This window comes from Chenopodium album, chromosome 13 (assembly GCF_948465745.1).
Source record: "Chenopodium album chromosome 13, dcCheAlbu1.1, whole genome shotgun sequence".
NCBI classification, from domain to species: domain Eukaryota; kingdom Viridiplantae; phylum Streptophyta; class Magnoliopsida; order Caryophyllales; family Amaranthaceae; genus Chenopodium; species Chenopodium album.
In genome coordinates, this window is record NC_137846.1 from 12,180,318 (window position 1) to 12,206,528 (window position 26,211).

Genomic DNA, 26,211 nt, shown 5'->3' on the forward strand with positions numbered 1-26,211 from the left:
ATCAACTAAATTAAAATAGAGGTAGTATTATTTATTATTATTAAAATACTATGGTAGTTATTTTTCAAATAATTGCTGTAAAAAGTTGCAAAATTTTAAAACTTATATAGAGAGGGTAGAAAAAAATTGATAAAAATATCGTACGTGTAGTTTTCCAAGCTTAACCTAACTATACCGCTAAATTTCACTTTAAAATGCTCACATTATTGAGGTAGAACCGTAGAAAGACTAACAAGGCAACAATACTAGCTACTTCTTCAATATCAAATTTCTTTTCCCTTGCACTTAAACATTATATTTCGAAAAATATGAGAGAGAGCAACATAGTACAAGATGAAACCATAGGTGATCATGTAGGAATAATGAATATTAGGACCTGTTTTAATTTATTGAACTAAACTTAATTAAACTTATTGGCGTTGAATTGAACTGAACTGAATAGCTGAAATGAATTGTTTATGAGAGAAGGAAATTAGGAACTGAACTAATTGGAACTGAATTGAAATTAAGCTAAAGAAAACAAGCCTAATCAAATACTCCGTACATTAAAAAAAATAAAAATAAAATAAAAATAAAATAAAAATTACAGTAATACGTAAGTACTAAGTATACATTATGTTCTTCCATATATTTCCTCAAAAAAAAAAAAAAAAACTTCCATATGATCATCATTCCTTAATTTAAATACGCGGTTTATATAATTAAAAGTCTTTAAGAGTTAAACTGTAGATCCTAATGCAGTTGTCGGTGAAATACCAAATTATTTAATTGCTTACGATATTAACCAAATTATTTAATTGCTTACGATATTATTAGCTAATATAATTGTTTAGTGCTTACTTCATGCAATATTGTCACTCAATAATCACGATTGGCTTCTTCTATAAGTCCAATATCATGTCTTTCAGAATTATATCATATCATAAGTAGCAAAGTTCGGTCAATTAGATGATCAAAAATTTGCGGTGCTTGATCTAATTAAAATACACTAACCATGTGCATATAGACTTAAGTAAGATGTCATGACAAATGACCTAATTGTAACATACGAATTATTATTTATAATAAGACGGTATTTGATCAACAAGTACTTAAATCAGCTGGTAACGTAAGAGAATTGTTCTAACTTAACAAGGTTTTGGATTCGTAACTCGGAAGCACTAACCATGAGCATATGAACATATAGTAAGATGTCTCGACCAATAATAATGACCTAGTTATAAGATATGAATTATTACACATAATAGTAAGACAGTGACCAATAAGTATTTAGATCAGCCCATAAGAAAGTTGACTTGGGAACGCAACAACTATTGTTGAGAGAGTTTTCTCAAATATCGAGAGTCTAGGTGTCTAACTCATATCTAATCTAATTTAGTCAGAGTCTAATAAACTATGTTCGTAAAAAGCCTAACAACATCCGTACATAACCATAGAGACTTGACTAAAGTTACTGAAACTTCATTAATCACACAACACCAGCCTATATTCATTAGAAAACATCACTAGCTAGTAGCTAGTGATATTGATGTATATTTGCTTCCATAGTTGTATTATTTTTGTCACCATATAAGCTCCAAAAGCTAATTAATATATCAGCTCTCAATGTAAATAAAAGCACAAACATACAATGAATATATAAATTACATGTTCCAATTAATTAAATTTACAGGCACAATTAAAGCGCCGCAGTACAGCTAAGCTCTGAGTTATAGTCTATGAATTAAAATGTACAACCTATAAAGTCTAACTGCAATCTTGCTCCTTCCTCTGCATCATAAATTATTTGCCCAATAGTTGCCTACATAATCTTATAAATATAATTTTTTTTTTTTTAATATATTAATAAGATTATAAGATCATTAGTACACATAATTTAAATAATGAAGGTAATTAATGCCTAAACGACATGTTATGGTCAAACTTAACTAAATACACTTCTTAAACTAGCTTACAAAGGCTACTTAAGTTATTTTATTATTCCTACTAGTTGGCTAGTTGTTTTGCTTATCATAGTAAGTCAAAAGTCAACGTTTATGACTATTAGAGTGATCCTTTTACTATGAATTTTGATTTGAAAACACCAAATAAGTAGGATCTTGTTAGAAAGCTAATGTTACTTATAATAGTCAAAAGTAGTAATATTCAAATTAGGGGTTGGACTTTCTAAAATATAAAAAAACAAAGAAGAAAATTACGGATTGGACCAATAATGAAGATGGTGACAACTTATATGGTAAAATAGTACTCGTAATAAATTGTGGTCATGTTAAAGTAATGAACTTGTGCATAGTTTGTGACAAAAAACTATCTTTCTAAGCAAAAACACACATGAGATGGAGAACTATTACAATGAAATTCTTATTGAACTTTACTTTTAAAAAATAAGTTTCAAATCTAAGCAGGTCTAATCATATGGTTAATTAGGTCCAAACAAGTAAACATATAACATGAAAATTAAGCTTAATAAATCTAATAAGTTTAGTTCAGGTAAAGAGAACACAGCTTAATTATTGAATTACACGTCATAGACACCTAACTTAATTAGAGTACCATTTTTAAAAGTATAAAGAGGTTGTCTTGTTCGATTTAATTGAAAGGATTTGTTCTAATTGACTGAACTGAGCTGAACTGTACTGAACTGAGCTGAACTGAACTGAATTGAACTTATTAGAGCTGAACTGAACTGAATATTTTATAAGAGAAGGAATTAGGAACTGAACTGAACTGAACTTATTAGAGCTGAACTGAACTGAAAATAATCGTATCAGAATAAGCCCTTAACTTTAACTAATTATTTTTATATTGATGGAACTTGAATTGGGTATCTCTAACCTTTCCTTAACTAATACTTGTATGAATTTGTTGTTTAATCTAAAATTATTTGAATTTATTGTTGTATAAAATAAATTATTTATTGTCTAATAATGAAGGATGTGTTGCTAGAATTGACTTTTTTAAAAATAAAAATAAAAAAATCTAGATAAGAATAAATCAAGATAAAATGACAAAATTCAAAGTCTAAAGTTGAAAGGATAAATGGAGGGAATAGGATGAACAATGAAAATAATTACATAATTTTAGTCATTATCATATGCTAAAATAATGATAATTGGTATAGATCATGAACTAAAGAAAATTTGTGGTAAAGATTTTGTACTATATTTTATAAAATATAGAAAGTGGAAATATACTTCTCATTGTTTAATACTATTAGGTTAAATTGAATTGGAATGTGATGATTCCTTCTCTAGGTTACCCTTTCACCATGTTATTAATATTATACTCCTTAAGTTGAGCAATAACCCTATAATTATGATACTACAAGCCTACAAGTCTATTTGACTTTGCATAGGCATAATGTTCCTTTTAAGTACAATTCATAAATTGTGACTGTTAGTACAGTTTCAACCCTGGCATCCACTTAATTAGTTGAGCATGTAGGAATAGTAAGATCATTACACCAAGCATGCGTATTAAGCCACATGAATTGGACAATTTGGACTCACTCTTCTCTTTTAATTAAAATTTTCAATTATTTTAAAATGAATTATATTCAAGAAAACAATTACTTGCATTAGAAAAAGAATTGCTCACTAGAAAATTATATTTTATTTTTAAGATGAAATTATATGATTAATTAGTAATTCCCCTATGTAATCGTCTTAGAATTATTGATAGATTACAATAGGTTAATTAACCTTAATATGCTCTCTAACGGGAAGTCCAAACCAAGTGCTAATACTATTGGCACTACATTTGAAATTAAATAATACTTTTTTGACAATAATAAAAATAAAAAATAAAAATAAACTTAAGAAGAATTTTTATTCAAAAGATAGTTTTGGTTAGTACATCTTTATTGCCAAATATCTTTGTAGGCGACTAACACTATTGACACAATAGTATTAATTGGTCAAACAAGTCAAGTCAATTAGATAGTAACCAATTATGCAATTAATATAATCAAGTAATAAGACCCTGTTCACTTTCACTTTAAAAATAATTTCATTTCAGTAAAAATAATTTCAGTTCAGTAAATATAAGTTCAGTTCAGCAAAAATAATTTCTATTCAGTAAAAATAATTTCATTTCACTAAAAATCAGTAAATGTAAAGAAGAAATATAATATAGATTCAATAAAAATAATTTCAATTCAGCAAAAATAATTTCAATTCAGTAAAATTAATTTCAGTTCAGTAAAAATAATGTAAGTTCAGCAAAAAATAATTTCAGTTCAGTAAAAATAATTTCAGTTCAGCAAAAATAAGATGAAGTGAACGGGGCCTAAAAACCACAGATATTTTTCAGAAAAGCAAGCAATCAAAATATGTTCACAAAAGAGGACAATAGCATTAACTATTTAATTAGACACGAATCATAAATATTACATATATAATAAAATGAAATATCCCCTCCGTTTCCATATGATCTTCCCTTATTGAATCTTCAAAATAAATTAGAAAAGGGCATTAACTATTTTCTTTTAATAGATCATGGTTATTGATGCTTCGGCCCTCGTCATCTCAGTCTCTCATCATCTTAGGACACTGTCGTTGCTTAGTTATTTTTAACAACGTTCAATGATTTATTATTATACATAATTTCATAACTGTTCGGATTTGAGATTTAAGCGTCCAACCTTTTCACGCCGCAGGATCGGGGGTGCATGTACTAATAGAGAACATGCGCAAAGTACTTTTCATGTCTAGGTTTAGGATTATTTGTGAAGGAAATCTTTTAGGATCTTACTAATTAACTAGGTATCTTGAATTTAATTATAGTCATGTAAGTTACCTAACTTAATGATGAGTCTCACTACAATCCTATAAATATTGATAAATAAAAATCAATAGTATAAAGGAAGTCTCTAACAAAATCCAAAAAATGGGAAAAAAGTTAACTGTTTTGCAACAATAGGGCGCAAAAGATGCACATGATGATGGAATAGGACATCATGCATGACCCAATATGGTAACGGTTTGTGGTTGCTTTCAAATGCATGAGAGGCTAAACAGCTTCCTAATCTTCGGCCACCGATGGATGAAGCATGTGCTCGACATGCATGTTGCAGAAGAGCTTTACTTCTTTCGGTGGCTTGCTTCTTCACCTCTTTCAATAGCTAGCTACGGATGTTACATAACAAACTTTGGATCTATGTTTAAAATATAATCCAAAAACTGTTTGAGAAAGTTGAGCTACTTGTTTGTTGTTTGTTTCTCTCATGATACACACGAGTATAATAAGGTCCATCTTCTCTCAAGATATAAGTCAAGGATATGTTTTATTCACTTGATTTTTACTTATCTGATCAAACTTATCTTACTTGAACTTAGCTAGAATTTTTTATAATTATTTTAGTTGTATTTTGAACTTGGTTTGTCACACTTATTAGAACTCATTTTTCACAAAATTGAAACTATTAAACTTGAAATAAGTGAATTTAAGGTGAATCACCCTAATTTGTTGTGTTTTCCATCATTAAAGATTTACTATACTAGGCACTAGCATGCTACTCCATTTGAACAAAAAATTGTTAGCAAATGTGCCCCTCTATTTGTTTTTTTTTATTTAGATCTTTTGTTTAGCCAAGATTATACCGTTGTGACATTAACGTAAGAAGTTTTCTGAGGAAGTGCACGTAAATGCTATAAGATATGCATCTATAAATGGTTGTTATATATTATCCCAACACATCATTAAACCTTCAAAAATTTCACATACTATTCCTAAAACGCCATTAAAAACGTAAACAACTTAAATAAATTCTCAACAACACCCTCGATCATAAGTCGACATCGATCTAATAAACACGCACATATGACACATCCTATCATCCCTCAAATCTTCTATTCTTTTTTCCCCACCTCCAAAGAAAAAGAAAAGAAAAGAAGAAAAGAAGAAAGAAGCCAAGAAACAATAGGTATATATGTATGGTTAGAAAGCTAAGTAGGAGTATAAGTTAGCCAAGTTAAGGCAGCAGGCAGGGACCATGATAATAAGCTGGACCATATCATTTGCATGCGCACGTCACCTGCATGTTCACAAGTCACAACCCACAGTTCTTTTTTATTTCTTTTTTTTTTTCATTTTTAAATATATATTATTCATTTATTTATTTTTATTTGTAACATATAAACTGAGATCATATATACATACAAAATATATATAAATTTCCTGAAATACTTAGAAAAAGACGAGAAAGCTAATATAAGCATGGTGTTGGGGACAACCCCACCTTTTTCTAAGGGTTCTAGTTTTTTGTTTATCATAGGAAACTCCCATTAATGGCATACAAATATACACGTACCTTAGAATATTATATTACCTTCTTTCATATTTATATAATTTTCACCTTACTATTTATAAATATGTTGCCAACAAAGAGCATGTGATCCTATTCAATGATACATAGTCAAGACAAAATTTTAATCCGGATTTTTTTTTTTTTTTTTTCGAATTATACATAAATATTACGAGTATTGTTTTTATTGTTGTTGGCTCAAGTTGGCAAAATTTGTTTGCCTATCAAATTTATAAAAGTTTTTGTGTTGTGTAGCTAAATAGGGTTCCCCAACAAAATAATACGAGTAATGAATATGACATAAACTCATCCAACAACCATATCATTAAGATCATGAGATTACAAGTTTTACAATTACTAGCTAACTATAGCTAGCTTATGATCTTTTGTGTTATTTTGTGCTTAAATGTGAACAATGTCCCATAATTAGTTGTAAGTGTATCATGATTTTAATAATTTCTATTATATGAACGGCCATACAAATCGATCAATTATTAAAAAAAAAAAATATACATAGTATGTGGTATATCATGATATAATAATAAATTATGAGTTGATTAGGTTTAGAATATATAACATGAAACTATTATTGATTTATAAGGTTAAACTACAAAATTGAGTTGCATTGTGCCCTTTAGTTTTTTTACGGTTTAAGTGGCCTGGGTTCTTCAAGCTTTTAGAGTTATTAGCATGGAATAGACTTTCAATATCTAGAAGACTAGAAGCTCTTGTTTTTGTTTTACTAAAGATATAATTTAAATTTACAAAATTGATAATTTTTTTTTAAAAAAATACACAATTAATCAAGAACATTATAACAACTTGTACATAATACAAGGAACTAGCTTTTCTTTTGAGGGTGCAAAAATATTTTACAAACAATTTAGGGTATAAATAAACTTAATTGATAGTTCGAAGGTAGGAAACTTTTTCAAACAAGTAGCTTTTGTAGTCTTTTTTGAAAGGATACATATCAATAAATGTCATGAAAACCAAATGAGTTATTTCATTACTAAATGAGACAAATTTTATTTACATCTAATACATCTTCCACAACCTAATAAGTCTTCAAGATATCGAATCTTAAAGATGTATAATGTATTGCATATAGAGTAGCTTACAAATGAGAAATGGGAACTAAAATACAATGCGAAGTAGTTTCAAGCAAATAAGTAAGTAAATGACACTATTCTAACAAGTTTGTTGACCGGTGCAACACACTCTTAATTGTAAAACTGAGAAAAACAAAGTGTATTTCATAATGTATTGTTCTTATGGAAAATACGGCGAAAGAGAAATTAACAAGGTCATCATTAATATGTACTCGTAAGAAATATTAAGCAAATAGAAAAAAGAAATAAACAACGGAATAGATGTGTGACAGTAGTGGTTTATGCTTTTAAATATGTACTCTGTAATCGTTATAGTTTAATGCTACTCGTAATAGGTATAGTTTAAACCCAAATTAATCTATGCTACTTGGTTGTCATTACTAGGAAAGAACAAAATATGAAAAGTAATTAAGCGTTCAATACTTGATATGTAAAACCCAAAATGCTAATTCAAACTAATCTCCTCATTATAGTACTTTAATGTCATTTAATACACCTAGAACACGTTATTATGTCATGTTGAATAACCACATGTTACATCAAACAAATAACAACTGGAGAGAGAGACAACAAGTAATAACATTGAATGTTTTAGAGTCACACAAAAAATTAAACCGTCAAATTTGTTGTAACAAAATTCATGCTGAAAATAATCCAAAATGTGCTCAAAACAAAATTCATGATGAAAATAATCCAAAATGTGCTCAAAAGATAATGTTGCAAATAAAAGCCATTGCTATCGAAATAAATTAAATGGTTGTGAATAGTTGGCTATATGTGTTGTACATTTTTTCAGATAAGACTACTCAGATTTTAGGCATTCAATGGCTATTGCAACTTTTTTTCAATTCGTTACTTCAAAAAAATTAAAGAGTGTGTAATGTGTAGAAACATTGTGTAAGCTAAGAATCTAGTTGTTCCAAAATAGTTGGCTACATGTGTTGAACATCTTTGAGATAAGACTACCTACAATAACTTTTAATGTCGGAGACCGGTTCATACCAGAACAACGGAAAGGAGATTCGAACTTAAGACCTAATGTAATACTTTAACTAGTCTTACCACTAGAAAAATCGAATAAAGATGCAAATAATCTAGTCAAGCTTTATCCGATTGCTAAAAGAACACTAATCGACCTTAAAATTGGCCTGTTTTGATTGACTAAACTGAATATTTTATGAGAGAAGAAAATTAAAAATTAAAATGAAGTGAAAATAATCTGAAAAGAACATGCCCTTAAGAATGTATAAGGGTGGAATATATGCAACTTGTTACAAATTCATTTCCTTAACTTCCACATTTTTTTTCTACAAAAATTATGAGCCGCCTTGTAATACTATTCTACTAATAGTATAAAAAGAACATTAGAAGAAAAATTATCACTTGACCTTGGATCTATAAACTTTTTCATGTATGATGATGATTAACTCAAATTATAAAAATGCTTTAAATGAAAACATGTATATATACATTGTACTTTCATTTTGCTTTCTTTTTCAATCTACCCCTCTTTCGGTGCACAACCTCATCATTAATTCCCATTTTATAAAGTAAGAACCAATGTAATATTTTTAGTCTTAATTTTTTAAAATTAATTTCATTCTAAACCCATTAAATAAAATCTGTTTTTATGTACGAACAAGTTAACAAGAAAGTAGAAGTGGTTAGAAACAAATAAAATAAATTAATTGTTTAATTAAATAGTCTATTAGTTAGGAGAAAATCATGATTTGACTTAATTAGATAGATCTACTAACAAACAAAACACGATAAGACGCATAAATCAAATCAAAGAAGTTTTATCTCCTAGTAATTAGTAGGTGCAATTAACTTAACATAAAATTAGTCCATTAATTAAATTAATTTAAAAGAATCTATATGGAACAGTGCATGGAAGGGATATATAAAAAGCTTATTTCCCCAAGACTCGAGGAGGGATCTTAAAAACCTTTTTTTAAGTATAATCAAATCAATTATGAAATTAAAAAAGATAAATTAAAATTCAACGATCCAAAAAAAATGAAAATAAGAATTCTCCACAAAACCCTAGCAAAAACAGCATATAATTTCTCACCCTCAAATCATTTTAGATTAATTCTTGATATATGACATTTTTTTTTTAGGAAAAGTTCTTCACATATAACATAGCACACAGATATATAGCATATGATTAAGAAATAATAGACATAACACATACCTTGAGATGAAATATATATGTATCACCAAAACATATGTTGATACCTTTGATGGGTTGAAATATTTTCCTTTTTTCGAGCGTGCTCTCGTCAACAGGTGAAGCTACCACATGATCTAATCTTTCTCGGACAACGAGAACGGAATAGAAGAAAAAAAAAAAACAAGGAGAATAGAGGAGGGAAAAAAAAAGAGGGAGAGAAAGAGGGGAAAAGAGTGAGAGAAAGTTCAGATCATGCTGGCAGCTTCAACTGCTACTAAGGCACGAAGACGGAAAAACGAACAACTTTTTTTTTTTTCTTTTTTTTGTGTGTTTTATGTGTTTTTCTCTCGAAGTTTTGTTGTTGTTGGTATTGTTCAACAACTAAAATGATGAGAAAGATAGAAGAAGTGAGGAATACGGAAAATGAGAGGAAAATAGAGTGTATATATATAGGAGGGAACTGTAGAAAAGATATGGAGGGTTCAGGGGTATAGGTCGTAATTTTCTTATTTTAATTTATTTTCCAGGGGTTATATATATTTTTATTTGTCTTTTTCTACTTGTATTTGGCATAAATTAAGTCTTTTTTTGTGCAAAGACAACTACAATAGGCGTTTTCTCTATTCAAATGAGAGAAAAAAAAAAAAAAAAAAAAAAAAAAGGACAAATATAATAGACGGTTAGACTTGTTAGTTTCTTTTTTATATATAGTTTAGGTGATTATAAATTTATAATTATCTTTTTGGAACTATTTTTCTTTTTAAGGCGTAATTTATAATAATTTAAATTAATGAAAAAGTTAAAGGTCGAATAAGGGTCTGTTCACATTTACTTAATTTTAGTTCAGTTCAGCTCAGTTCAGTTTAGTCCAGCTCCTAATGTCCTTCTCTCATAAAATGTTCATTTCAGCTCAGTTCAGTTTAGTTCAGTTCAGTTTAGTTCAGTTCAGCTCCAATCAGTTCAGTTCAATAAATGTGAACAGGCCCTAAGAAGTATATTTTCAATTTTTGTTGTTTGGAATGTGATATTTTTAACAATAATTAGAGTTAAGGTATTGATGATACTTTTCAATCTCACTTAATTATAATTAATTTTACCCATTCAATTTTTTAAAGACATTTTATCACCTAAGATAATGTTTCATAATGTTTGTAAACCAAACCAAACAACAAATGTGGGCTACAATGCAAGGGCTATGAGTAGTCGCATTATTAAGGACATATGCAATTGAATCGATATTCTTTTTGGAAAAAAGAATGAAAACAAGGTCAATTGAGACTTCTTTTTCAATCTTGATCTTGACTAACACAAGAACCAAGTTCACACAAATTAAACTAAAATTAAACGTTTTTATGTATGAATTTTAAGGTGTAAGGACCTGTTCTGATTTATTGAAGTGAGCTAAACTGAACTAATTGGAGCTGAATTGAATTGAACCGAATTGAAATTAAGCTGAAGAGAACAGTCCCTAAGTGTATTATATAACGTAGTCGTTTTTTGGTCATTAAAAGGGATCAAGTCATTAAATTTTATTCAAAATTTCTAACAAACAAATAAAACTGAAATGTTACACTTGAATTGTACTGACAAATTTTCAACCTAGCAGTTGTCATAATTTGAGAGAGTGAAGAATAGCTAAGATGCTTAGAGCTTTCTTCCCACTTTCAGGAAATCCCAAGATCGATTCTTATCACTCGTCTTTTTTATGTAATGTTATAAAGATTGTAAATTTGAAAGATAACATAATATCTTATTGTACCAAAGATAACAAGATTTGAAGGATAAAAAGATAATATGATATCTTATTATATCAAATATAACATGATTTGATAATATTGATACCTAGTGTGATATGATACATCTTGATATCAACAATATTATCAAATCATGTTATCTTTGGTATAATATGATGATATTTTGAGAAGTAAATAAGTAAATATCAATTATTTATTTTAGGATAAAATTGTTAGTTTAGAGTTTTATTTTCGATTAAGTATAATATTTCATATGTACAAATTGAATTATAATTTTATTCAAAAAGTAATTAGATTATAACTCTTAATAATTATCATATAAATTTATTTTTTATATTATAATTTTTTTTGGAGCAAAAGAAGTAGTTCTAAACGTACCACATCCATTTATGATATATTCTAATCAATTAAAATATAATATATTTCACAATCTAATATAATTTTATTACTGTGTGTAGACCTGTCAATCGGGTCGAGTCAGAAGTCATTTCGGACAAAGTCATTTCAGATTACGAGTTAAGAAATGTTCAACCTTAGCCCAAGGTTTTGGGTTTAGGTAAGGAAAAATAATAATAATAATAATAATAATAATAATAATTGTTCGTGGGATGTTTTATTAACCCAAAGTAAGATGAAATGCATGCTTTGATAATTATGGTTTATAAAAGCTAGTGACTACGGGCCTGTTCACATTTACTGAACTAAGGTGAACTGAACTGATTGGAGCTGAACTGAACTGAACTGAGTTGAAATGAATATTTTATGAGAGAGGGAAATTAGGAGTTGAACTGAACTGAACTGAACTGATTAGAGCTGAATTGAACTGAACTGAACTGAACTGAAATTAAGTAAATGTGAACATGCTCTACGATTATTATGTATTAACATAATTGTGATCAAACCATGGTGAATATCTTGCTCGTATAGCTTTGGCTAAAACACAAAGAAAACTGTATAATCTAAATGGTATTTCTTTTACTTTATAATACTTCGTATATCAATAAATTTATTTTGTCATTAATATGTCTAGCAACTTTCCATTTTGTTGATATTCAATTTTGAACAAAACTTCCACTATTTATCAAATACTAGATTAAGGCCCGTGCCATGCACGATAAGTCAAATTTTTTTAAGAAAATTAATTATATCCAACAAATAAAATTTGATAAAACATACAAATCAAATATATAGAAATTATAATGTCATAATCTATATTAATAGGCAAAGCAACAAATTATCTAAAAAATGGATTTTTTTAGTCTGCCCGAACTCGAGAATTTTTCAGGCGGAGCTTGATCAGGTCTAGTGGCCATATTAGTGAATACTTATTCATAAATGCATTTTTAATAAACATTAAAAATCAATCGAACAATAAACTAAAATCCCCACTAAAATTATTAGTAAAAGTACAAACATAGTAACATACACAAAAATTAAAAATAATATATCACCTTTAGATCTAAAAAATCATTTGTTTAACACAACATTTATTTTATAGCTATACTATACTCTATAAATCAATTTGTGACAATATAGATCTACGTGTAGTAGTAAAATTTCATAACAAAATTGTAATTAACTTGAATGTATTGTTATATTGAATTGAAATTGAAATAAAATAAAAAAAAAAAAATTTAAGTGATGTTTAAAGTAATTTCTTTAACATCTATTATATGAATCAATTTATTTCCCTTCAAAAAAAAAAAAAAAAATCAATTTATTATAATTTTTTTGGCAAAATCTAATAATACTCCATTTAAAAGATGGTTAAAAAGGAGTTGAAAGAATTTTTTTTTTTGAAAGAAGTTGAAATAATTATTTAGGTTTATATAGAATAATTATGAATACCAAATAAAAAGGAATATATATCTGTCATAAAGATAATATAAAAGATTTGGAATGAAATTATTATTATTTTTTTTTTTTGAAGGAAAATAAAAGATTTGATATTTTTATAGAATCAAATATTAACCCAAAAAAAAAAAAAAGTTAAAAAGGGAAGGGGATTTTTGGAGGGAAAAAACAGCACCATGATGTGGTACGTGTCACTTCCGGTGTCTATTTTAGTATTATGTTATTGATTGGTTTGTGAAGAAATTAGTCTAATTAGTGATTAAGAATTTACCACCCACAAATTGTTGTTGGCTAGCAGTCTAGCTTGCATGAAAGCCCAAAAATACTTAGTCCGTATTAGAATACATCTCTTGTTAGATTTGGTTTTGAAATATAGTTGAAAATTACACTTTAAACTCTTTTAACAATAATTACTCTATATTTACAGATACAGATCTCAAAATCAGATAGTTGGTATATATTGAAAACCATGTAAACATGTTAAAAAATAAATAAATAAATAAATAAGAGGGGGAGTGGAAGATGAGAAGGTCAGCCTCATAGGCAGATATGCATGCATTCACTCTATGCCTTAACTTATGGTAAAAGCCTCGTAATTAATTCTATATTCTATCTTATCTCCTTAAGCTAGCTGACACTAGATGTCATATATTGTTGGACCGACTCAACCAAAAACCTAAATTTATGTTTAAAGCCTTTACATAATTTTTTTTTTTTTTTTTTTTTTTTTTTTTTTTTTTTTGGAGGAATCCCTACATTGGTTTTATATTCTACATCAAAACAAAGATAAACTTGTTTTCAAAAAAAAAAATTAAAAAAAAAAAACAGAGATAAACTTAAAAATAAAGTTTCTAGTTTCTACGTTTAGCCGTTTATATTTATTACCTATACAACAAGTCGATCCAGGTGTACCATACGCACGCAACGCAAAGAACCGATACACACATCCAGTAAGGGAGCAATGAAATTTACCAGAAAGTCCCGTGACCTAAGTATGAAGACATTGGGAAGAATAATAAATTAAAGCATTAATTGAGGAGTTGAAAGCAAAGGAGTTTAGAAAAAGAGTAAAGCAAAGCAAGAACAAAGACACAAACATAGACATAGACATAGACATAGACATAGGAAGAGTAGACGAGAGTGGTCCCAAAGTTAGGAGAGAAAGAAATTAAATTCAATATTATCACGCTCACTTCCATCAGGCCACCACATGCACACACTCACTCAACTCACTCACTAGTATAACAATAACAATAACTATTAAGTATTAACTAGTCTTATTTTCTTAGCTTTTTTTGTTTTTAATTTCATCTCTTTTTACTACTCTTTCTCTAATGCAGCTGTGATTTCTCTGTATAGTTAGCATCAACCTTGATCCCAAAATAGTGCAGGTCATAATGGGGACCATTTTCACCACCAATAAAAAAAAAAAGATTTTTATTTACTCGTCCTGTTACAAAATACATGCATCACTTTGACTTGTATGTTTATCGATCTATAAGTTGATGTATATGCTGAATATATACATTAAGATGAATTTAAAAGTTTCTATCGCATATAATTGTACAAAGTTGTGATCAAAATAAGATATGTAAATAAAGAGAAATATTTTAATTAATTTTTATTTTAATTAATATACTATATTTATTAATTTATTTATGTTTTGCATGGATTAGCTAGAAGTAGCTACCTAGGTTTTGCATATAAGGTTCACATAAAAAGAACCCAAAAGCAGAAAACAGCATCTCAACCTATCAAAATCATACCACTGCCCTAATTATTATTATTATTAGTTAGGTGGTCACTATATTTATACTCCTTTCAATTAAAGTGATTCCATCTATTGCTGAAATAAGAAATGTAAACAAGAAACAAGATATATATGTATAATGGCATGAAATTGGGTTATGGTTGTGTTCTTTTGCTTGTTACTCGTCTAACTCATTAATTGTTCATTATAATAATTGTGTTGCTCCTACCATATGTGATGACCTAGGTTGCCGATAAGAGTTTATGCCCTGGTAGTTCAGGCTTGTATGTATGCTTTTATATGAATCTATGTGTTATTTCCGACATGTGAGGTACACGAAGTGTTTATATTACTGTCTACATGTGTCTTGTACGTACATGTGATAACGCATGTACTGAAGTGAAGTGTAAAGTTGATTAAAGACGTGTTCTCTTTCTTAAAATAAAAATACTCCGTATTAATTAAGTTTTAATGAGTTTATATAAGTTTTAATCATGTTCGTTCCAGTAAGTTTTAATCTTGTTCGATCCAATAAGCTTACTGTTTAATAATTAATTGGTTCTAATAGCTCCAATAAGATTTAATCATGGGTATATAAGCTCAATTAGGTCGTTTCAAATAGATTACAACATTACAAATTAAGATAATGCACCTTTTATAACTTAGTTGTTTTGATAATCATTTGTATACTTAGGTAATAATAAGATATAAACTTTTGTCAAAAAAACAAAAAGATATAAAATTGGTACTAAACTCTTTAATCCAATTACTGGACTACATACTAAACACTTATTGATTCTTCAAATTTGAATAAATTACATCTCTACATATCACATCATTTCTCAAAGTTCATCCCTTAGCTCATTCTAAATGTAGCATTGTACATAAATGTGACATACATCATTTACGCACTAGATGCATCAAACACAAAGTAAAGAGCAAAGTAGATTAGAGGTGTGTTCTGCTATGATCTTCACTAAATAATAAGTTTATAAGTCCAATAATTCAGATGATTCCAATCATGCATTTCCAATAAGTTCGATCATGGACAATGAACTCATCACACTCGTAAGTTTACTTTCTTGCAACCGAGGTAATAAATTGTAATTAGGTTAAATGAGTTTTTAATTCAGGTAAAGAAAACATACCCTTACAAATTACATAATACTTATTAGACAATTACATGTATACATAAGTAATATTACGACTTAAATTAAAGTTGGTACTAAATTTAAACACTATGGTCCAAAGTCCAACCAGTACTACTACAAAACACTCATTGACTCTTTAAATTTGATTCACATATTCTATGTGTCATACAAAGTATCTTTTGTCAAATTTCATCTCTTAGCTCATTCCAATATACCATATAGCCTTGTACATAAATGACATACATCATATACTCACTAGATACTTCAAACGCAAAGTAAAGTGCTCAAAATGTCGTAATCGAGTGGGACAACCAATTGTAATTAATTTAATTAATTAAAACAGAAGAAGAGTATTTATAGTGTTTAGTGATAGCAACATGTCTTTAAGTTTTGTTTTTATGGGGTGAAGGTAATAGGTCCATTAGCAAAATGACACGTGTCATGTAGTTTTGCAGGCCTATTGGTACCAATTTGTAAATTCATTTATGCTTAGAAAGCAACTAAAGGATTGAAGACATTACCACGGATTAGGTAACATTTGCAACATTAGCCTGTAAAGGTGTTACTTCTAACTTTGGCATTAAGAAAATGATGTTAAATTTACTTATACATTTATATTGATATTTGCATTTATATACTTCTATTTCCTTGAGAGTTGTTACTTTGATATTGACCTCCATTTAAAAATATTTTTTTCTCAATTTAATTTTGGTTTTTTGATCAACCTTTCATCTATTGGTTGGCTTTTTTGTTTGGTTTGATCCCATTATGTATGAACTTTATTATTTCTTTTTTAAGGGATTGTGATTTGTGAACTTTAATTTGCTTATGTTTGTGTGATAATTTTTTTTAAGCATATAATAAAGTTATCTACATTTATAGGCTTTTAGCCTTTTAGAGGTAGCTTTCTTGTAAAATGCATTCACTATGTTTCATTTAAAGTTCTATTTGAATCAATTCTAAATTAATGTGACTCTTTTCAAAAAAAATATAAAAAAATAAATAAATAATGTGATTCACTTTAATTTACAAAAATTAATTTCCTTGCAAGATGAAGTTCCTTTAAATTAAGCCATAAAAACAATTGTTTCTCATATTATTATGTTCAATTGGTCGTTTTCAACTCTTTTTAGAAGGTGGAGGGAAGTTTCACCATGATTTCATAAAGCACGCTAAGTGATAGAATATGAATGTATTTGTATGTTTATGGGTGTAATATATGGTGAGCTTCCAGTTTAAAAAAGTTTCACTGATTTTTTTATTTTAAACTAAAAAAGCATATCCTTATATTTTTAAGGTATTCACAAGGTATCTTTTGCTACAAATAATACAGTATCCAAAAAGAACTCCTAGACAACATTAAATTAAATATATAACACCTAATTGTATTGTTTACATTCTACTATATTCACTTGCTCTCAACACATACGTATTGCTATTTAGGCTATCTTAGAGTCTCCTTATATTTTCATTGATATTTGATACAAAGAATGCATTACTTCTTTACAAAATACGAAGTATTATGTTAACTACTTTAAATGCATAACAAATTTGCTGAATTGAAGTATTATGTTAACTACTTTAAATACATAACAACAGGTCATAACACAAATTTGCTTAATACCCCTTAAAGTTACAATATTTTCCAACAAGTTAATAGAAATAAATGGAGAGTCCCAACAATAACAAAATTTTAATTTAAAAAAAAAAAAAAAATCACCATACTTTTACGGATTTTTATTTTGAGACTCTAAACATGGGATACTATTCATACAAAGATCCTTCCTAGAAGGAAAGTCACTACCCAAGATCATGCATTAAACTTTATATTCTTTGATCAACAATTATTATTATTATTATTATTATTATTATTATTATTATTATTATTATTATTATTATTATTATTATTATTATTATTATTATTATTATTATTATTATTATTATTATAACATTTGATTAAAAAAAAAACTTTATCATTATTTGTTTCTAGAATTGTTATTAGTTTAAAAAGAAAAAAAAAAAAGAAAAAAAAAAAAAGTAAGATACTAACCACTAACTAGCATGATATGCAAATAGCAATTGTTGTAATAGGAAAACATATATACTGCCCACATGTAAGTGTTCATTTTTAGCATTCGAATTTGACGCTTTGCATTTTACAATTAGACGCAAATCACCCAACCCAAGTTGCACTTGACTGATTTTTATTTAATTTTTTAAAATATAATAAATCAAAATCACAAAAGCTCATTGTCAACTCGAAGCTCAATGCGGACAAAATTTTGCTCTAAGCCTCTAAAGCACACGAACCTAGACAATTTATCTAAGGCAAAACCTTTTACTTACAGTATAAGTTTTTCTATTATCTATTTATTTATTTATTTATTTTCTTGCATGGCTTATGAAATACAAAGCAAAGAGTATTTTACAAGAAAAATGTACGACGTACACCAAACACATCTAATCCCATCCAAATTATCCCTTCATATTGTGCGGGGTCACTAACAAAGTATTGACTCATTTGGCAAGATTCTCACCTTAGATTTTAGAGGTTTAGGGTTCAAATCCTACTACGTGAACATACTTGGCGGTAGGGATTCCCTTACTCTCCCCTCTACTTCCAACTATTCAACTGTTTGGCCCGTAAATACTGAATAAAAAAACCGTAAAGTAAAAAAAAAAAAAAATTGAGAGGGGTTGATTTTAAGATTATGATTTATAATAAGTTTATTTATAATGTGGATTTATTTTTATAAAGTTAGATTGGGAGTGCCTTACACTCATTTGAAAAAAAAAATAACTTACTTGCAATAATAATAAATAAATAAATAAATAAAATTTAATTAATTAATTAAAAAAAAAACTTATGACAAGCATGTGTCGTAATGCAAGGCAAATGTCTTAACATACACAAAAAACTACTCCGTAGGTAATGAGTACATTGGAGTAGATATCATGATTTGCAATACAATTAAAGTGATCCCTTTAATTGAATTTAGTTTATTGAATTACTTTAGATTTTCATCGTTAAAATTTGATAACAAATAGGTCTAAATTTTATAGATAATGAATTCTCGTGCATATCCTCGTAAAGCTGAATGATATCCTCGTATTACTTGAACATAGAAAAGCTTTACATCAATCTTTAGTTTAGTACTAGGTATTATTGGTTGGATACTAGTAGGGGGTCGTTTGGTTCATTAGGGAAGTGTAAATTCCTATGAAATTTCAATTTGTGGGAAATAAATTCCATTATTAAAATCACGGAGATTCAACAAATTTGTTTGGTTAAAAATGGAGGAAGTAAATTTCCATGAGAATTTCAACTTACCAAGGGGGGTAAGGTAAGTGAATTTCCATGTTTTGTGGGAAGTCAAAATTCCCATGAATTTTGATTGCCCCCATTTTCACTTTTTTGTGTCAACCAAACAAGAGAGTGAAAATGAAATTCATAAGAATTATGACTTCCCACAAAATTTTTAGCCAACCAAACAAGGCCTAGGATTAAAATTCGAGAACATAGACTTCCGTTACTCTGGTTCAAGCCCATTCTTCTAAGAATTAGAGGAATGGATTGAATTTCTCAATCCTAAACATTGATCAAGTCATTCAAGTGAGATAAAACACTAATTACATACAACACCGCCTAGTCCGCCTCCCTATCTCGAAAAACTCATGACCAATATCGAGTGTTTATGTTTCTATAATCTCCTCTGTAATATTACAACAATCCCAAAATGGCCCTATATAATCCCAATATACAGCATAAATCCGAAGTTCAATATAGAATAAAGCTGAGGCCTAAGTGCATGTATAATTGTATATGCTCCCACTACAAAGACTAGTAACCGGTTCGTCAGTTTGAATCAAAGCAACAAGCAAACCATGAAACTTCCCCTCTTCAAGAATAAGGGACGTTAATGGCCAAATTACTTAGGTTTCGGTAAGGTCATCCCAATACGGTCTCACTATAATGGCACAGGTCTTTGGTCAGCGTCAGCAAGTTATTCGTTGCTGAAAATTCAGCTTCTGCTTTATCAATATAGTCCTGATGCTGAATGCAGCTTTCAGGCCGGTGTTCATTCCACATACTCTGAACTTGACTGCCTATTCCCTCAAACCATCACTATACAAGATAATGATCAGGAGCTGTTGACGGACAACACAAGCAACATTATGCAAGATAGCTATGGTAGAGGAATTCAAACTAAAATGGTATTTGTATACAGGAAAAGGCAGCACAAAATTCTAGACTGCATAAAAGTCAGAACATAGATCATATGCAGATAATCGAAGTACCAAGATTGCACAACACAGAAATTTGATGATTTCCATAAGTACGACACTTAGCTTCATGTACACTGACCTTTATGTTACCAGATCAATCACCAGCATTGACCTGAAATTCCATCTAACGCACACCCAACAATCATCAAAACTATTTCACACCAGCATCACTGATCAAAAGTGCCTTTCAGTAGGAACAAGTCTCGTCAAACAACTTCCCAAGGACACTCCTATAATCCTCCCGAAACCTAGAAAAACCACTTGCAATTTAGAAACATAGTGTCAGTAATCTGGGTAAACATTACAACTTCATCTAGCAGTTGAACTCAAAAGGAGCAGAACATACAAATCAAAACTCAAACCTGAAACAAGAGCAGTATATTTTCCAAATTAGCACAGAGATTTAATTCCTTGAAGTTTGTGAGCAGTTTACAAGCACCTACATAAAATGTTGTCAAGCACTTTCTTCCTTTTCCAGAAAGAAAATTGAGGAGTAGGCACAAGCACTTGGTGCACAAGTACTTAGCTGCTTATAAATATCAGAGCCGCTCAAATAAGGCCAGTTTGGCCCCTGTACAATTTCTATAAAAAGGGTCTGGTGTGGAGGACAAAGTTGCACAAGCTAGTAGCCAGCGGTGATGAACATACTGAAGCATCAGCGGTTCTCAACCCCTCGGTCAGTGTTAGCCAGAACAAAGCAATTCATGTGAGGAATAATTAAATTTTATGGCAAATGTATGTCCAGTGAAGCAGTGTTAAGGCAATTTTCTCTCCAGGTCTACTGATGAATTGATTGAATGAATGAATTTCTGTTAGTCAAGTAAACTGCTTTGGTTTCTGAAGTCTCTTAAAGATACTGGCATATGAATATTTTCTTTCTTTCACCTTTTCTAGAAGGTAGGAAGATGAATTGTATAGGTGTTTTTTTATCATCTTTCTTGTATTGGATTTGTTTGTAAAATTTTACCTTGCAATTAAAATTTTCTTTTATTGTCAAAAAAAAAAAAAAAAAAAAAAAAAAGGAAGGTAACAGTTCAAACATGAATAAGAATAAAAATTACAAATAACTGCACAAATAAGGGATAAAATAAAGCATCCTTATTCATGAACAAAAAAAAAATTGTTCATGTTACTATTCACAAAAAAAATACTCTCTCTCATATACATAAATCAAACATATAATTTCCAACAATCTCCTCTTAACAATGAACCAAAAAACAATATTGTTCATGTTACTATTCACCTACCCCACCTTTAATTTATCTTTTCCTAAAAATTAAAATACAATATTTATCATTAAAATAATCAATAAAAGTAAGTTTTGTCAGACAAATAATTTTCACAAATGGTTTGGTTTTCCAAACCATTCACATTTGTTCATGCCACTATTCATCATTCCATAATTTTTTTTATATTATTTTATTTCAATAGTAACACAAATAATTTTATTTGTTCATTGTTAAAGATGGGAATAAGTACTTGAGGTGGGTGCAGATGATCACAGTGAATAAAAGCTTGACAGTCAGAAACCTCCATGGTTTAATTCATCAAAAGCAAGGAACAAGAGGTAGAAAAGGAACATAACATAAGCCACATATGAAAGTATCATGAAGCTCTTACTTGGGACAGGAGAATGTAGTGAAAAGCAGAATGGGCTCAGGGATAGATTTCATTCTTAATCTCTGTATGACTTTATACAACATTTTAATATTTTTAAACAATTCCAATATTTTGTAACATCAGCCAATATTTGAAAGATATACAGACCTCTATCTAGCTGCAAGTTGTTGATAACATGTGTACTTAAAAGGAGCTCTTCTCCACTACTATACAATCTTCAACATTGCATTCTGAATTTAAATCTGAGGCAGACTCTGAATCAGCAACTTCTCCATAAGCAAAGTGAGTATTTGACTTCCGTTGTTTTAGGATCCTATCAGAATCATTCATCAGCTCTATGTATTTCTTTCTCACTGTAAACAAGGGATGCCTCTCTATAGCAGCCTCATCTTCATAAGCCTCTTTCAGGATTGCTGTGCAGGTATGGGCCTTCATGGAAAGGTAAAACATATGTGGGTGTCGCTCAAATGCCTTGTGAAACTTTTGCGGCAAGTTCAAAAACTTTTTAAGACACAGAAGTTTTTTCCTTTGAGCAGCATTTTCTACAAAGAGGCAGAGTAATTCATGCAAAACACCCACAACTCTTTTTTCTGCTATATCACTATCTGGACTCAAATGTGAAAAGTCCTCATATGGAGACACATAAGGAAGCTTCTGAAACTCATCCAACCAAGCCGAAATCTTTCTCTTCAATCTCAAACCCCTAGAGGGAAAAAGCGGGAATGGTATTGGTTCCATCCATCCCCCATTGCTCAGCCCTCTCTGTACAGCATTTTTCTGCAAAATGGACATCAGCTTTTCTCCACTCTCTACGGCTAATCCTCTATCCCCATTTTCCATTTCCACAAACCTAAAAGAACTATCAAGATTTATATCAGGATTTTTCAGAAAATTATCAGGCAGACCTAGATACCACTGAACTCCTTGAATTATCCTCAACGGCAACCTCTTCTCTTTAGTCATTAGTATCAACTTCTTCAGCCTAAGTTGCAAATCCGATTTATAATCCTCATAAATCGCCTTCTCTTCCACGTCAATCTCCATTGCTTTTGGGGTCAATCTAAACCATGGCAAATTGTATTGAGGCCCCACGAACTCTTCAAACACAGAAGGATACCGCCTCAAAAACTTCGCAACTTTGACGGGCACATCCAATACTAAGCCCCTTTTAGATACATCTGAGATTGGAATGCAGCCACTAGGAGCTTGGGCAATGCAATTTTTAAGAGATATCAATGGTTTCAATTCTGGGCTTCTGTAAATTGTTTCAATTGAGTCATAGCTGCAATTCTTTTTCCATTTCATATACACATTCACATAACTCAACTTTCGGATGCAACAAAATGATAGTGGATCCTTGTTGAGAGAGAAAAGGGCAATTTTCTTAGCATGGCAGAGAAGTTTCTTTGAAGTTTTTGTTGTGGACCGACATATGGAGAGCATGAATGTCAACTAGGGCTAGGAATTAGACAAAGATATTGCCTATTGTCAAAAATTGACAAAATGCAGATCCCTGAAGAGAGAGAAAAACAGAAGAGTCTTAGCAAAGAGGACCTTCTACTAAGTACTTATTATGAACTATTTACAGAGAGCATGAAAGCAACCCAAAGTCCCAAGTCTCACTATACATCAAATAAAAGTTACTTCCTCCGTTCTAAATTAGTTGACACATATTCTTTTTTGGGAAGTTTCTTTTTGGTTGACTCGTTTCCTTTTTAAAATGTGTTTTTGTGGTAAAAAGTCAGATTTACCCTGAATCCACTCATCCCCGGCCATAGCGACCCACTCTCTCTCCTCTCTCTAAATTAACCCCTTTTCTCTCCTGTCTTAATACTATGCCATCCCATTTTCTCTCTCCTCCCTCATAGCCACCCCCACCCCATATTCTCCTCCCTCGTCTTCTCTATTATCTCCCCCTCCCCAATTCCAATTTACATGACACATTTCTTTTTGGGAGTGTGATAAAATTTTAAAAGTAGTATTGGGAGGAGTTCGCCTTGAAAAATAAAAATAATTCAGCAATTTAACAGATAAAAACACCAAGATTCTTTAAAGACAATAAGGCCATTCAAGCCATTACATGAAGAAGGAACACTTCACACTCATAACTTTGAAAGGATCAAACAAGTTAGATTTCACGATATCATTCTCAGACTCAATTAAAGTGTCATGTCAGACTAGGCCACAACAGCCCACAAGGTACGCCCTCAATTGTAAAACAGTCCAGTGTGCCACTTTAAAGATATTGCATTATTTTGGTCCGAAATGAAGTACCCAATTGCCATACCAATGTTTGTTAGAGTCTTAAGTCGAATTAACATTGATATAATTAGATTCACGATCCTAACAAGGAACCAAACTTCTTCATTAAACTACTATAAGACTAATATATAAACCCTTTTTAATATTGTAACTAGTTTTACCAAGTGATGCACCGGACTTCTCTAATTTCTACAATCTTCAATTTTTCATAAAGAAAAAACTTCAAAATTCTAAATAACTAAGCCTAGTTATGTCTTTGAAATTAACTTCCCTTTTCACCCAATCATCAGAAATGAGAAATTGAAATTATAACTGTAGATTGTAAAACCTTTCACACTATCACAGGTTAACAAAATCTGAAACTCTCAAGAAATCCAAAATTTTATCAATTTTTTTATTTATTTTTTTGACATAGGAAAAATCTGGGATTGGAAGGTTGAAGAAGTTGTTATTAGTGGTAGAATGAAATATTATAGATTTCACTAATTATAAAATTATCATCCAATAACAATTATACAGTATAATACTAAAAGAAATTGAATTTAAATTCAAAAGAATTAAGAAATGAAAGAGTGTAAGACAACGAATATATACCTAGCAAATGACTGAGTTTGTTTCCTGGAGAAGTTTGAATATGCTCCGGTGGTGGCAACCGAAGGCTGAGTGGTGTTTGATATTTTGTGGAAATGGGAAAAGGGTTTCAGGAACTACTCAACAATTATTTATTTACTGTTTTTTTTTTTTTTTTTTTTTTTTTTTTTTTTTTTTTTTTAAATAAGAAATCCGATGAATATAACCTTTTTTATTTTTTTAATATAGGTTTATAGAATCTTATGTGGGATATATATGAACTATGGACACTAAATTTGATATCTAATACGAGTTCTTATTAAAAATCCTAATCAAAATGGAAGGGATCATGGTTATCAATAGAGCTGTCAATTTGGGTATTTAAGTCGGGTTCGGGTCGAGTCAAATTAGGTTTCGGGTTGAATTAGGATCAGGTTATGTCGGGTCAATCTAGCCTCAAATCAAGTTCAGGTTTAGGTCGGATCAATTTCGGTTTAGATTATTCCGGCGTTTACCTTTTCGGGTATAGGTTGGGTTCGATTCTAGTCAAATTCAGATCGGGTTCAATTTCAGGTTCGAGTTGTGTTGAGTCGGGTTTGGGCGGGTTAATAGATGGTACATTCAGGTTCGGGTTAGGGTTGGGTTAGATAATTATTTGGTCGGATAATCTTAAAGTCGTTAGATCATTCTTAGTTTTGGTTCAAATTCAATTCGAATAAATATCGATGTGGTGAATCTGAACTTATATAATTACGCCTTTTATAATTTGATCAAACATTATCAAGATTTTATTAAGCCTATATGCGAAGTAATAGAGAACAAAAGGTATATAAGCTGAACAAATTGTACTAATATTTTATTAAGGATTGAGGGTTTACAGAACTGTACCAGTTGAATGAAAGGTGTGTAAAATTTTATTAAATCTTTCATGACTCGGGTCAATAACATGTTGTGTTGGATTATAATCATTTTCAGGTTCTAATTGGGTCGGGTACTAATTCGGGTTCGGATTGTTGTCGGGTCGGATTAAATCGGTTGACGGTTACTATCAGATCGGGTGCAGGTTCGGGTTTAGGTCATAAAGAATTGGATCAAATCGGTTGTCGGTTAACATCAGATCGATTCAGGTCGGGTTACAGATCACTAGTTTCACCCCATTGTTCGGGTACAAATAAGGTTCAAATCATTACCGGTTCAAATCGAGTTTTCGGATCAGGTCAGTTTTTGACAGCTCTACCTATCAATAACGAATAGAATATTGAAAAAAAAAATCTTCAAGTAATCAACTCCGTCAATAGGACTAAGACGTTTTGATGTTCTTAAATTAAAAAAACCACATTAGAAATAAATATACTTTTGTTACTCCGCTAG

The 26,211-nt window shown here is 29.9% G+C and overlaps 1 protein-coding gene across 1 annotated transcript; it reads right to left on the bottom strand.

The window, feature by feature from the left end:
- Nucleotides 1-22,022: 22,022 nt before the first annotated feature.
- LOC145576319 (protein WHAT'S THIS FACTOR 9, mitochondrial-like) lies at nucleotides 22,023-24,991 on the bottom strand. The gene is made up of 2 exons (XM_081634089.1): nucleotides 24,865-24,991; nucleotides 22,023-23,521 (listed from the first exon to the last, which is right to left on the bottom strand). Exon 2 carries the CDS (start codon nucleotides 23,449-23,451, stop codon nucleotides 22,192-22,194), a length of 1,260 nt encoding a protein of 419 aa, XP_081490215.1. The 5' UTR covers nucleotides 23,452-23,521; nucleotides 24,865-24,991; the 3' UTR covers nucleotides 22,023-22,191.
- Between the last annotated feature and the right edge of the window lie 1,220 nt (nucleotides 24,992-26,211).